The 16,147-nt window shown below is 33.2% G+C and overlaps 1 protein-coding gene across 1 annotated transcript; it reads right to left on the minus strand.

Moving 5' to 3' along the window:
* Window positions 1-10,340: 10,340 nt before the first annotated feature.
* Window positions 10,341-15,158, minus strand: LOC133698141 (pectinesterase 31). Its single transcript, XM_062120974.1, has 6 exons — window positions 14,756-15,158; window positions 14,560-14,664; window positions 13,597-13,674; window positions 12,851-13,038; window positions 11,184-11,357; window positions 10,341-10,825 (listed from the first exon to the last, which is right to left on the minus strand). The coding sequence occupies exons 1-6, from the start codon at window positions 14,996-14,998 to the stop codon at window positions 10,663-10,665; spliced, it is 951 nt and encodes a 316-aa protein (XP_061976958.1). The 5' UTR covers window positions 14,999-15,158; the 3' UTR covers window positions 10,341-10,662.
* Between the last annotated feature and the right edge of the window lie 989 nt (window positions 15,159-16,147).

A 16,147-nucleotide genomic window follows, 5' to 3' on the forward strand; every position in this document is an offset into this window, starting at 1 on the left:
GGAATATCTTGGTATTAAGTGATAATTGATTTATAAGGAGATGGTGTTCGCAAACCGTTGAGTTGTGTTGAGATTTCCAAAATGGAATTATTCTTGGCAAATGAGATAGGATATTAGATGGATATTGGTAATAGATGGAAAATATATGTTGTAAAAGAGGTTTATGCCTAATTTTATATATCAAAAGAAATTCCGTAGAGATTATTGTCTGTCATTGTTATTGCTTGTTACTGTCTTTTATAATTATGTGTACATGTTAATTTCTATTTTCAGGTCCATCAGGGTCGTGTCAAGAGTGATACTAGTTTAGTTTGTCTTTTGCTTTTGACCATGTAAATTATTTGTAAATTAAAAGACTTATCTCCTAAAACTTGAGATGTAATATCAATCTATAAATCTGAATGTATGCCTTTGAAATTGAATCTTTCATTTGAACTACATTATATGATGTTATTGAATAAGATGTGTTGTGTTGATGATAATAAGTTGGGTTGGGACCCAGGACGATTGGGTCGTAATTGAGTTATGAGGAGATATGAGATATTAGAAGTGTAAACAGGGTATATGTCGATAACTTGGGGCCTCTCAGTATAGGGGAGACTCTGCCGAAATTTTGGTGGAACCTGTATATCAAAAAAAAATTACCTGAAAATTTCCAATGTATCGCGAAACAGAATGTAGAAAAATCGGGGTTGTTACATGCAGAACCTCCAAAGTTTTAGTAATTCCAAAATGCCCCATTAAACCTCCCCCATGTGTTTCCCTCACAAGCAATTCACATAAAGAACAATTAGGCACACATAACTTATTTTCCTTAAACAAAAATCCATCACAAATAAAATATTTATCCTTGGCCGAAACCTTACATGTGTCATATATAGCACCGAAATCATGATCATTAAGATACAATTCCTTAATATACTCAAATCCTAGCAATTTAGTATTAAGAGTATTAAGATGAACATACCTTCATGACAAGGCATCGGTAACCACATTTTCCTAACCTTGCTTGTATTTAATCACATATGGAAAAGTTTCAATAAACTCAACCCACTTAGCATGTCTTCAAATGTTCAACGATTGGTGATCAGTATATATATATAGGCGGGCAAATCTATCAAGAATCAAACAAGAAACAATAAAGACTCAAATTGAAGGATATAACCTGTGATTAGATCAGCTCTGATACCAACTGATGCGAACCCTAGCGGAATTTAATGGTATTCGCGACCCTAAGATCAAAATAACCCAAGTTTATTGAGATTTGAATGAGCTTATCACAATGGAAGACTTGCTCCAAGGCAACAAGACTATAAACCAACTCGATCACAACGCCTACACCTAGAGACGAGCAAAAAAAGTATAAATTCACAACAAAGAATGATCAATTCTTTGAAGAGTTGAAAGTTCAATCAAAAACCAAGATTGAGCAGCCAAAAGTCGGCTACAATACTGAAAACATCTTCAAAAGTCTACCCTAAAATTATTCCTAAAGAGTATTTAAACTCCAAGCCAAAACTCTAATTTCCCTAATGGGTCTCACATAAACCCAATTTAAATAATAATCAACCTAAGCTAAAACTAGCCTAAAATAATTAAAATAAATAAAATAAACAAGTCTAAAACCCAAACAAATTATCTGCTCTCAAAATAAATAAAGTTTGATAGCCCAACTAATTAAAGAAGACAAGTTTGTTGTTTCTGCATTTTGTCTAGCAGCAGCAAGACCCAACTTAAAACGGATGGTTCTCTCTCGTCTTAATGAATTATAAAGTGTTCCATATACCGTTGGAAAGGTATGGAAGTCTAGTTTCCATCCCAACTAGTATCACAACAAAATTCAATCTGTAACTCCAGTTATGACCAAAAGAGTAACGAAAGGTCAAATTGTCCGAATCTAGTCTTCTTCTCTCAATTCTTGTGTAATGGTCTTGGTTCCACCAACAAGCCCCTCTTGAACATGAATTAGATTAATCAAGTCTTGCTCTTTATTATTACAAATCCTCTTGAAGTCCACCTTAGCCCATGTATCTTGAAGAAGTCCATTGAAAGCTTCTTTAAACTTCTTAACCCTAAGCCTAGTAACTGGACCAACTAGAACCTCCAATGGATCCTTTGATGGTTGGATCGCATAAGTTACTATCCAATTGTTACTGTCTGACCTCTCCTCAGATTTTTAACTATATCTAGAGTTATAGAACTCCATTTCAAGTGAGATTAGTCTTGTTGGAAAGCTAAGACACAAGGCTACAAGTTTTTTATATGAAGGAGAACCCAGTTCTGCCCACAAGATAGTCAAAATTGCTTATCCACAAATATTAGACTATTATTGTCTAACTATTACTGTCTAGAAATTGAACTATTACTATCCAACCTCTCCTCAAATTGTTAACTATATCTAGAGTTATAGAACTCTGTTTCAAGCAAGATTGGTCTCGTTGGAAAGCTAAAACATGAGGATAGAAGTTCTTTGTAGGAAGGAGAACCCAGTTTTACCCCCAAGACAGTCAAAATTGCTCATCAACAAAAATTGGACTATTATTATTCAACTGTTACTATCTAAAAATTGAATTGTCACTGTCCGACCTCTCCTCATATTGTTAACCTATATCTAAAGTTATCGAACTCCATTTCAAGCGAGATTGGTCTCTTTGGAAAGCTAAGACACGAGTCTACAAGTTGCTTGTAGGAAGGAGCACCAGGTTCTGCCCCCAAGACAATCAAAATTACTCATCAACAAACATTGGACTGTTACTGTTCAACTATTACTGTCTAGAAACTGAACAGTTATTGTTCGACCTCTCCTTAGAGTTTTCACTATATCTAGAGTTATCGAACTCTATTGCAAGCGAGATTGGTCTCATTGGAAAGCTAAGACATGAGGCTACAAGTTCTTTGTAGGAAGGAGAACCCAGTTCTGCCCCCAAGATAGTTAAAATTTCTCATCAACAAATATTGGACTATTATTGCCCAACTGTTACTGTCTAGAAATTGAATTGTTACTGTCTAACCTCTCCTCGGAATTTTAACTATATCTAGAGTTATAGAACTCAATTTCAAGCAAGATTGGTCTCGTTGGAAAGTTAAGACATGAGGCTGCAAGTTCTCAATAGGAAGTAGAACCCAGTTCTACCCCCAAGATAGTCAAAATTTCTCATCAACTAATCAATCTTACTGCCTTACAGAGTCTGTCATGACTCAGTCTCAGTTGATGACCCATAACTGGAGTTCTACAGCTCTAAATTGAGCAAGACCAATTTTCTTAGTTAACTAACATCCAAAACTACAATTACTATGAAGGAACCTAATCCTAATTCCCTCATCCTTCTACTCGAATTCTCTCCAAAAGTCAGGAGATGAATCTGTCCAGATTCATCAACCTTTCCATTTACTCACAACATCCACAATTTAACTTTTTCTCATTTTGACACAATTAAACACACATCATCAAGCTATCAAATTAAACATCCTCCTCCTTTGATGCCTAATTGACCGAAAGCATGGCATTAAGGAACCAAGAGTTCCCTCATTCTTTTCATGCTAATTTCATTTAATTCACACACATATTCATATAAAGAACAACCTATTATAATAAACTCATTAAGGAAAACCACAATTTCTCCCCTTTTCCTCTTTGCTCTTCATATGGTCGGCTAACTTTCCTTGCCCCCACTCATGTGGCTGGCTTTTTATATCATTCCGAGTTCCTCTTAGAAATTAAGATAACAAGCACAATAACCTTATACTTTTTTTTTTTGGAGAGGTATTCACCCCCCCTAAATATACACTTTCAGGGCTATCACAGCAACCCCAAAGTCTTCCAAAAATTAAGTCTCTTTAATGCTCCATTTCTTTTCATTTTATGGTTGTTTCAGTTCACAAAAAACCAATTTTGACAAAAATTTCAATCAACCATACATAACAAATGAATAATATTCCAAACAATCCATACGATCAAGTTATAATGCATTGTTATGAGTATAACATATCCAAATATCAACTTCATCAAATGGTGACATTTCTAGAAACATGGGTTTAACCAAACCAACCTCAAACTTGCACACCTACTGTGCAAGAAGCACAACCTCTATACCGAGTGTTTGTTTATGATTGCCACCGTTCAGAATCCAGAAAGAATCAGGAAGAACAACATATCCAAAGTATAGCCCGATCCAATGGTGGTTGGAGGAGAAAACAGTTGGCAATGAAGACTGTCCACAAGTGTATTTTCCCAGAAATTTTCCTCCCATGATATCTCTCAAACTCAACTGATATAGAAGATCCCTCCTGTGAAAATATACAATACATGGAAGAGAACAACATATCTGAATATCGTTCTGATCCAACGGTGGAAGGTGGAGTTATAGCTGTTATATTTTCTGCCATCAATATGTCTTCTCTCCAGCCTCTTTCTAAACTCTCTCTTGCTCTTGCAAGTCACTCCAAGAGAGAAAATAGAATGATATTTATAGTGATATCATCTTGTTAATTGCACATTTATCCCCACCTCTTTTTATCATTTGTACATAAATTTCTAACCTTCTTTTATTTGAATATTGACCTCTCTTGGTCTTACGTATTCATTTTGTCCCTATAAATCTTTTTGTTTTCAACAATTTAGTACTATATTCACTTTTCATTTCATTAATTTCACTATTTTTATCTTGATTTAGGTTTCCTTAATTTAATTTAACACATTTTACTATTGGTTAAATTTCTCATATTTTAATAACCTAGAAAAAATTATAACCGGGGGTTTACAAAATTGTTCAATCCTAATATATGGATTGGACAGCTAATATGTCCCTTTTCCGACTATCAATAATCTGGCCAAACATGCCTAAGAAAAGACACCAAGGATTTTCTTCAATTTAAATCATAATTAGCATGCTTTTTATAGTTAAACACAAATTAAGCAACCACATTTTCCATTTATTTCATTTTTGCTAACCTAATTTAAACAAACGTTTTAGTAAGGTTCAAGTTTCTCCTAACTCAATCAGAACTAAATATAACTTCTCGTTGGATTCTCTAATCCCACTCTCCACTGTTCATAATGAAGAGCTCATCAATATGCTGAACATGTCCAAAATTGAGTAGAATCCAACGATGGACGAAGGCGGAAATTGCCAATGATTGTGACTAACCTGCAAGCAGGTTTTCCTTGAAATGTTACGAGGGCTATATCTCTCATACAAACCTAGAACGTTCAAATCCCATCGGTCAGATGTTAGAGGGTGGTGAGGAGCATAACATATCCAAAACCTAGCTTGATCCAACGGTGCAATACAGAGATATAGACATTTGAATTTCTGCTTTCAAGGTACTCTCTCTCTCTCTCTCTCTCTCATTCGGCTATCCTGGGTTTTTTTTTTGCATAATTTTGCTATTTATATATCAAATCTATCCATATTTACTAAAACACTTTTATGTCAAATTTGGATACCTTTTTTGTTCAACCAAATGCCTTTTCTCAGTTCATTTTTAAAATACCATACGGAAAATCTTTCTCTCTAAAATTTCTTTTCTAATAATTCAATATTATTCCATTTTTTTTAACTAACCCATCTCATTTTTTGTTCTAAATTATCAATAATTTTATTATCATAAAATTTGATCGGAGGTTTACAATTTACCACCATTTCTATTTTATTTCTTACTATTCAATTCATCATGTGAAGTCTTTTATTGGAGTTTTACAGAGTTTCCACCGAGTCATCTGCACATTTCAATTATAAATTTTTGGGGTTTCACATTTTCACTATAATAAGCTCAATACGTCTTTTACCTCACAACTTGTTTTCTTTTGGTTCTTTAGGAACTGAAATCAACAAATCAAAGCTAGTAGCCTTCATAGTGCAATCCAATTATAATTTTTAAACTTAAAAATCAATAAATATACTAAAAACAAAGCAAAACAAAACTATAATTATGATTTCACGCATAACAATGCAAATTTGTATGAATTGTGGACGAAATAAAAACACAAAATAAAACAAAAGCAAAAATTAGTGAAAACAATTACTTGACTCCTAAATAACCCAATTATCATAGAAACAAAAAGATTTGGATGAAAACAAATAGTAAGGATCACGTTTTGGAACTTGACACAAATCTGACATGTTACTCAATTTTTTACATACCATAATTGAAAACCAGACCAAACAATATCAGAATGACCTCTAATTCAATATTAAGTATTCTGATAAAAAAAACAACAAATATCAATTTATAGGTCATTCTCTTATGTCTAGGCACCCAAACCCCTTGTATGATCAGTTTGCGACAGAATTGAATCTCAAATTAAAACCTCAAGCAAATGACATCAAAATAAGTTCATATTTAATAAATAGTTTGATATCACCCCTAGTAGATAGAATATGAAGTTTCAATTGATTCTTAGGTGGTGTGCTTATAGTTCACTAAGAGTTGTATTTTTACAACAGAATTGAATCTCGAATTAAAACCTCAAGCAAAATTTATCAAAATAAGCCCAAATTTAATATATGATGCAATCTTACCCCCAATAGATAGAATATGAAGTTTCAATTGGTTGCGAGGTGGTTTGCTTATGGTTCACTAAGAGTTATGTTTCTATGGTAGAATTGAATCAACCTTCAAATTTTATCTAATCTCTTTTTTCTATGCTATTGATATGATTAAAGACAGTAACAAGATGAAATAGAAGTCTTTTTTTTTTCTTAGATTTCACAAACACAAAGAACCAGATGAATGATGCAAACACTAAAAAACTTAAAGCAACACTAAGAAAATGAAAATAATATAAGGATATGACCTTGTTTCAGAGCCTAGCTCTGATACCAACTCATGAGAACCTCATGATCACATGGTCACATAACCCACAATCAAGATTGAAATATGATCCTAGAAAGCTGAAATAGGTCTGATAGGAATGTGACACAACAGAAACCTGCCTCAATGCACCAATACTATTGGAATAAAGTCAAATGACACTACAAAGCTAGTTAATCAAAAATCTTCGATAAGTCATATTCAGTTCATTCAAGAACTAAAGAATACAAGAATCACTCACGTTAAAACTAAAAAATTCAAAAGTCTTATTCATCAATCGTTGCTGAAATTTAGGTTACATGAGTTTAAATAGTTCTTGAAAAATTAACCCTAATGGATCTACCCTAGTGGACTGATTTAGCTCACTTACAAAACTGACCCAAAAACCTTAAACTAAAAAGCCTATTACCTGATTCAAACAAACCTTGGATCCTAGCTGGAAAAAAAAAGTATTAATTAAACCCAAACAAGCCTTGGGTTGTAGCTAACAAAATAAAATAAAGCCCATAATATTAAATCTATGTTCTACCATGAGAAAAAGAGAATGAAATAAAATATTACAGAACTGATTCAAGGATTATTTATAGCTTTCCATATAGCCTATTAACCCTAGAAACTAAAGGAAAAGGTAACCACCTATGTTGTTTTCAAGTTGTAGTAGGATTCTTTTGTTTCTTTTGTTGTGTTTTCTCCTCACTTAATAAGGAAACAAATAAAATAATAAATCCTAATACTTAAATGAAATAATTAATGTTCTCATACATAATAGGAAGTTCAAAACTAATTAGGAATCCATAAAACACTGAAACATCATAAACATAAGGCTGGTCGAAAAATTAGAAAATTGTCAGCCTTGTTGTCAAAACCTCGTAACCCAAACAAGGTTAGACTAAACCCCTCTTGCACATGGATAAGATGTACTAAGGTCTTCTCTTGATACTCCAATGAACCTTTTAAATTTGACTTGGTTGAAACCTTCAAAACCAATGCATTCAATGCCTTAGTCTTGGACCGAGTCATTGGCCCATTTGAAACATGTAATGGGTCCTTGCTGGTGTTTGTGGGCTGATCCACATCACTGTCTCTATCTTCTGTATCGGGATAATAACCAAATGCTATCTTAGAGCTCCTATCATGTCTTTTGGTCATGATATATTGACTTTATTTTGCTTATTTTACTTTCTTATGGATGTTAATTAATAATAAGGTTTTCTTTAGATTACGAACACATGAGAGTTTGTTTTTGCGGAACTTGTTTTTAAAAGTGTTTGTTGTTTTAAAAAAAATACTAATTGGTCCATGCGCTATGTTATTGATCCATTTTATTTTTCCAATAAAATATTTAGAAGTCACAAGCATGTTTTTTTAAAATAAAAATAAAGAGAAATCTAATAACTTGGGTTATAGCAACTAAATAAGCAAATCATATGTGGAGAGAGAGAGAGAGAGAGAGAGAGAGAGAGAACGATAAGAAAGCGATCACAATAACATGGGAAAAAAATATTTTTTCCAAGAGCGAAAAGATAAGTTATTTACTTGATTGTATTTGATGAATTTATTTATTAAAATCGATTTGCAATAGAAATCAGCACACACATAAAATTTACTAAATAAAATAAAAGGAGAGAAATATTATGAAAGGCTGCATATATTAAAAATAAAATAAATATTTAATCTATATAAAATATATATATATATATATATATATATATATATATATATATATAAAATTACAAATGAATCATATTAACCTCTTAAAAAATTAAACACACCCAATATAATTACAAAATAATTGCTATGTAAAAAGGCTAAAAAAACATAAATTTAAAAATTATTAAACAAAAGACGTAGAAAAAGGTATTACTAAAAAAATGAAAATTAATTAAAAAAATAAAATAATGAGACCAGACGTTGTGAGCCTGGTAAACCAGGCCAAGCGTTTGGCCCGCCAAGAAAGGGCCCGCGCACAGGCCTGCAAGTTCAGGCTAACACACACAGGCCTGCAAGTTCAAGCCGATGCACACATGCCTTTAATTTTTTTATTTAATGGGCGAACAATATAGTCTTTGATAAAAAAAGACGACGTGTCGTTTTTAATTCCCCAGATTACAGTCACTATGGAGATTGAAAAAACATGGTTCTTGTTTTATCCAAAAGACCTAGAAAACACCGTTGGAACTTTGTTAAACCAATCCATGTCCTCCACAAACACAAAAAATCTTCCCAAAACCCATAATCACCTGGAAACAAAAAAATCTTTTTGAGCTCAAATATGTTTTTTTAGGCGATTTCAGGTAAAAAAAACACCTAATCTTAATTCTTCTCATCATATAAAATTATTTTTTACAAACATCGTCTGTTTTAGCAGTGAAAATCATCTCCAACAAAAACTTTTTCTCTATATGTCGGAATCCAACGACCTCCTCTCTCTCTCTCCCCTCCACCAAATATGGACTTAAAAGAGAAAAATAAAGTTTGGCATCAAAATTAGATTTTTGAAAATGAGAGGGATCAATTACCTAATATCTAAAAAAGATGGGGGACTAAAATGAACTTTTCAAATAAATTTCAAAGTTGCCACCTATTTTATCTGCTCTTTTCACATAAGTACTCTATATTTTAATTTAGCCCTCCCTCTAAAAAAAAATACAATTGGGTGCTAATTTAGGCGCAAAATGACTCGATTATGCAAAAAAAAAAAAAAAGAGTTTAAGGACCAAATTGAATTTTTTTAAAAAATCACTATTGAAATCCACAATGATATATGAGAGGATGAATAGTAAAATAGCTATAGTAAAACCTCTGTCTCTTTTATTTTATATTGTAATTAAATTGAAGTTCTTTAAATATTTTTTTATGATTTTAAAAAAAAAAATTAGTACTTTTTGTTGGTTTTAGAGAACTTCTATTTTTGGCTCAACTATAGAGGAAAAGATTGTTTGATTAACAAAATAGCCTCTTTTTTTTTTATTAAGTCCAATATATAATTACATTTCAAACCTAGAAAATAATCTGTTTTTCATTTACATATATCTAATTTTTATTTATTTTACATACAAAAATCTTTCAGTTTAACTTCAAGTAATATAAAGAATGAAAAAAACATTTTTTAATGTTTTTTGAATACTTTACCCAAAAAACACCATACATTACAAAACTCAACTCACATACAAAGTGGGGAAGCCACCTCTACAAACAGCTAATTGAAGTCCTTTTCTTCTTTTCCTTTAATTTTGGTTTTATCTTCGAGAAGATTAGAACCTTTTTGTTGAAGTTACTGGTTATATAGCATGGCTACTCACAATTGTCCACGTGTGTATAAGCACACCCCACTCATCCAATCCAACAGAAGGGGATCCAAGACGTCTTGTATTTGTCCCTTGAATTTTACACAAGGTAATGAATTTCCATTTTGCATGTAGAGGAAAATTGGGAATGGTTCGAGAAAAAAGAAAGGAGCAACAGTTAATAGTTTTCTTTAATAATCTAACACTGCGAAATTGTGCAATACTCTTGCTCCTCCGAAGTTCCAAAACGACTCATGATTTGCTCTAATAACAAAATACTCGATACATCAACATGGAACATGGCATAATTATCAAATCATACAAGCCAAGCTTATTAAACAACAGAAAGCAAATATTTGAAATCTAGGCAAAAATTGTATTATTGTTTTAGAACCACTCTTCCGAAGAAAAGCATTGTGCTATGGGTGACAAAGCCTGCATACTTTTTACACATAAACTAGTCGTGCATATAAGTATTGATAACCTCCATTCTTCATTATTTGCTGGGAGCTTGCTTCATTCTACACTGTTTGTTCATGCTTATTGTTGAAGCTTATAGTTCCTATGCGGAGTATGGAATGCTCAAGGCCATTCTTTGGCATAGCCAAGGCCTTTCTGGATCCGGGTCAATGAAACAATGCATCAGAAATTGATCTGCCTCTTCATCTATCAGTTCTCTTGACCATGTCACTCGTTTTGATGGGCAACTTCCTGGCCCAAAGCACCTGCAATTTCAACTAAAGCAGTCACATAACGCAAAAACATGTCTTCCTATTAACTAGCATCATACACTGGAAGAAGTAAACAGAAAGAAGCAGGTCATTAATGGGTTTTTTATTTTTTATTTTTTGGGACAGAGATCTAGCATGAGAATAAAATTAATTATTACATGATGGTAATTCTTCCTTCAAGAATAGTAAAAGTTCATCAAATATCAGGCAAAGCCAAAGGTTATTTGTCAGTCTTAGGCTTACTTGAGAACATCTGCATATGGTTCATTAGATGAAAATTTTATTTGTCAAATCTCGAAGTAATAGCAATCTGCCAAAGTCAAACGATGCATGATGATTTAAACCAAAATACCTGTACTCATAAAAGCAAGCACTTCTCTCATTTTCTGCTTTACCCCAGTTGTTCCATCCTACATGTCTGATACAATGATCCATGTATGTGTATGCAAAGACCACTCTTCCAAAGGGTCCCCATGGACGTCCAAGGTACATATATGAAGTCCCTCCATTACCAGTAATCACGCATCTGCATGAAAGTGATAACTAATTACAGCAGCACAAACCATCACAAGAGAGAATACCAAAAGAACCAAGATATGTTCTCCTAGCCAGACAAAACCCTACAAGAATAATGTATTAAAGGTGATGGTATTGATATAAGCAAATTGTCCCAGCAAGGTTTCAGTAGGCAAAAGTTACAGGGACTATTATCTCATATAAGATGACAACTATAGAGTAACAAAACCAAGTTTCTGAGACACAAGGTCACATGACATGGGCTGAAAATCAAATATTCTGAGTGAATGAAGAAAGTGATGAAAAATCAGAGGACTCTGATTTTGCATCTCATATATGTGGGTGTGTGTATATATAACCGTTTTCCATCTTTAATCAGAAATAACAAATTAAATAACTGTACAAATTCTACTTCAGCAATGAATCACATAGTTTATGACTTAAGGCCCAATATTTGGAATGAACGTGGGATATCAAAAACAAAGGAAAGTCTCCTAAATAAACATTGACAATGTCATTAACCTGGACTTATAGAAACACCAGATATAAGTAGTGAATGTTACATGACTATAGATTTAATTGGAGAAACATACTAAAACCATGAATGTTAACTGCATAATACAACAAAACCAGGTAACTTCTACCTTACATGCTGCAATACTACTTAGGAATAAACTACATGGTCAACTTAATATAAAACGAAGAACAAACATGAAATGTTTGGCAGGAAAAAAAAACAATGTAATGGGAGAAAAATGAGCACAGATTCCTTTTTCCACTACATTACATTGCATTGCATTACATCCAACCAGAGTAAAAAAGGTATTGACATGGTTGTTGGAAGTAGTACTAGAAGAATGACAAGTAACTTTCTCTTTGGAAGACAAAACCTACATTGGAAATCTGACAATTAATAACTATAGGTACCTGGTTGTTCTAAAAGATGTCAAAATGAGGAGGTTTTAAAGTCCGGACACTTCAAAATTGTCCTCCAAAGGATATTTAAAAATGTCCTCAAGAGGCTCCTTGTACAATTCTGTAAACATACAGAAATCAACAATTTAATTTCCAACTAATCTATTTGGAGTCCACTCTACAAGTCTAGGATCATGGTTCATCTCTGGATAAGACGCAAATTTCCTATGTTTATCAACATCATGCTATAGAAATCTCAATAACTATAGGGATAAAGACTGCAGCTTGATGCCAATAATGCACCAAAACTACTCTCTTTGGGTTAGGGAGCAGATATGAAAACTGTAAGGACCTGTACAGAGTTTTTGTAATTGATAGAGTTTAAAATGCCAGCACATTTTCATCACATAGAATTCATGTTGATTCATATTGAAAAAGCTATCAGACAGCTTACAAATATTATTGAGTCAGTACAACGCTGTCCAACTTCTCCAGAAAAAAGATGCTAACATTGCAAAAACCTTGACTGAGAACTTAATGGGAGGCAGGAACAATTGAAAATAAAGGTGAAAGCCAATAAAAACATACCTCAAAAAGACATAACCAGTTGACTCCTGAGAAGATTTTCTGCTTTGAGCAGTTATAAAACCTGCTGACTTGCAGTGAATATGACAATGTTCCAAGAGAGCAGTGCTGTTCCCAAAGATAAAGTCCACACTTCCTTCAATGTAGCAATCTTTCAAATACTGCTTCCCATAATGCAAATAGAGAGTATCCTACAATAACAAAATACATGAGCGGGTGCTTTTGGGTTTGTGTACATACAATACCTCCTCCTATAGTTCAGAAACCCAATAATACACTTGCAGGATACCAAAGCATACACACTGGCTCAATTATTGACTCACAAATTGTTAGCCTTAGCCATCAGAATCCTAGAGAATCAATAGAACAGTCAGCTCATCCATTTTATTATCTACTTCCCACTTATAGGAACATGCCCATTCTTAGATGTTTCAAACCAATTCATGATGTTTTCCAATGACAGCATAGCTCGAATAACATGCCTGCAATTTATCAATGACTAGTAAATATGTGCACAAGCAATTTTGATTAACGATCTAGTATTATAATTGGCATTCCCCTCTCATTAAGTTTTCATATTTAGTGCAGTTTACCAATAGAGATAATTATCCAATGTCACTGTATTTACCATCCTATAAAATTAACATGTTTGGAGGGTAAATGAAATTCTTAATAATCTATGTTGTAAATAAACATGAATGATGAAGTAAATGATCCATGAAACACACCAAATGTGACAGTTGATATACCTGCCACCCAAGGAACCGGCAATTATAGAATGCGCACCGATCAGCAGTCACCCTAATTGCCACAGCTTGGCCTGAACCCTGGATACAAGTATATAAAAAAACACAGATCAAAAGCTTCAAATCATTTATTAAACAATTCAAAATGTTTCACTTTCAACAACATAGAAAACACCTCAAATCATACTTTTTGACACAACCAATGGCTAAAAGAAAAGAATTCTAAAGTACCATATTCACACCCAATGCTCATACAATTTAAACTTCAATTTCAAAATATGCACAGAATAAAAAAAAAATCATTTTTTCAATGAAACAAATGAATAGTGAACAAAAATCAAAATTACACATCACACAAATGAATTTGTCACAACCTAACTCAGCTAAGGATGGAGGAGGGTTTGCAGGAGATGACTGTTGGAAAATTTAAAAGCAAAGGGAACGTTGTGTGAAACGATGTGTCTCATTTAATCACCTGTGCACACCGTTTCAATCACTTCCCACGCTGCATTTTGATTAAGCTGTTTTGCTATCTTTCAGTTTGTGTAGCCAAGAGTGGCCAATAAGGAAAGCAGAGCAATTCCCTCTAGAAGAAATGGATGTTGTATTTAGTTCGGTATTGTAACAGATTGAGTAATCATCATGATGAATGAATTACAATGAGGAGGTTGTTATGAGAGTTGCTCATCACGCCTACTGTTCCTTAAGAAATACATCCATTAGCTAACTTTCTATTCCTACATTCCAGTATTCCTGTTATTCACCTCTGGCTTCCTTTTGTGTGGGAACTTTACAAAATCGAATTCGTAACAGAATTTACCATACTTAATAGTATAAAAACAAAAATTCCCAACACCTCAAACACAATAAGAACCCAAAAATCTTCTTCTATAACAAGAAGCCACCACAAAATTGACAACAAAAAAGGAAGCGACCTTGTTAAGCACAAAGATTAGTTCACATTACCTCAGGAGATGAGTTTTCAAAAGTGATATTCTCAGCAATAAAATCCTCTCCTTCCACTATCACAGTCCCACACCCAAAGGTCCCAGTTCCAATGACCCTCGAAGCCTGCAGCCCAAAATCCCAACATCAAGAACCTCCAAACACACGTGTCAAAAACCCAGATGAGCAAGTTAGAATTCACAGAAAATAGGCGCACCTGGTGATGATCAATTTTGGCAGAAGTGTTGTTCCAAGTCAAGATAGTGTCTTCAGGTCTTAAACCCGCAAGAGTTATGAGATTCTTGGTCTTCGGCACGTACACGGGCTGCCTGTAAACCCCAGGTGGCACACGAATCACAGTTCTACACGTGTTGCAGAGTGGCACCGCATCTACTGCTTCCTGCACCGTCGTAAAGTCTCCACTCCCGTCTTGTGCCACCGTCACTACTCGACTAGCCATTGATTAATCCTATGGAAGTCTCTTTCTGTACGTGAAATGGCGATGAGATCGATTTGAGGAAAGGAAAAGAATTAATAGAATATTGGGATTTGTTCGTTTGTTTTAGTACTTTTTTAGTTTTAGTTTGTAATGTCAGATCCTTGGCCTCCACAAAGCAGTGGGTCGGATTTAAAAAAAAAAAACTGTAAATAAAATAAAATAAAGACATTACTAGCGTATTTATTGGGAGAAAAAAAATCACACATTAACCGTGTAAACATAGAACCGAATAAAGTACGATCTTGAGAAGTAATACACCTCCGTATATAAATATTAAAAATATTGTTGAGGTTGAAATGGAGTTTTTAAATTTTAGGGTTAAAATTATAAAGTAGATGAAATCAGTAATGAATTTTGATAAATACTAGAAAAATTTAAAATAAATATGTTTTGAGAATGAAAAAATAATTTTAAGCAATGATAAGAAAAATAAGAAATAAAAGTTAAGAAAATAACTACATGAAAAGTGTTGATGCAAACCCTAGTTAAAGATATGTAACGTTACCATAAAATGATAATAAATTCATAGATGAAATAAATGATGAAAAATAAAGATGAAATTATCTCATCTACACCATCAATCAATTGAGCCTAAAATAAGATCTAAATGGAGTAGGATTAAAGAAGAAGTTAAGAGGCAATTTTGTCATATTGGACCTTTAGCTATTATTTGTTTTATATCTTGAGATTAAAAGGAAGTTTCATTTAAGTTATAGTTGGTTTGGAAAGTATATATTTGTAACATCCTCATATCCAGGATAAAGTAACAATTTCATATTAACTGATAAACAGAGTGATATAATTTTTTTTTCTATATCTATTCATGGTATTTGTATTAATGTCTACCGAAATTTCGACGGAGTCTTCCCTATACCGGGAGGTCTTAATTTATCGACATACGACTTGTTTACACTTTTAATATACCGCATCTCCTAACTCAATTCAACCCAATCATCCTTTGTCTCAATCCCACAAACATCATCCTTCTTATCAACCACAATGTTTATGATATATATTGTACAACAATTATCATTATGAATGGATAAAGATATAAACATGCATACATGGAACATGGTTATACAAAGTACATAATTAAATTTATCTATTCCA

Source organism: Populus nigra, chromosome 7 (genome assembly GCF_951802175.1).
Source record: "Populus nigra chromosome 7, ddPopNigr1.1, whole genome shotgun sequence".
Lineage (NCBI taxonomy): Eukaryota > Viridiplantae > Streptophyta > Magnoliopsida > Malpighiales > Salicaceae > Populus > Populus nigra.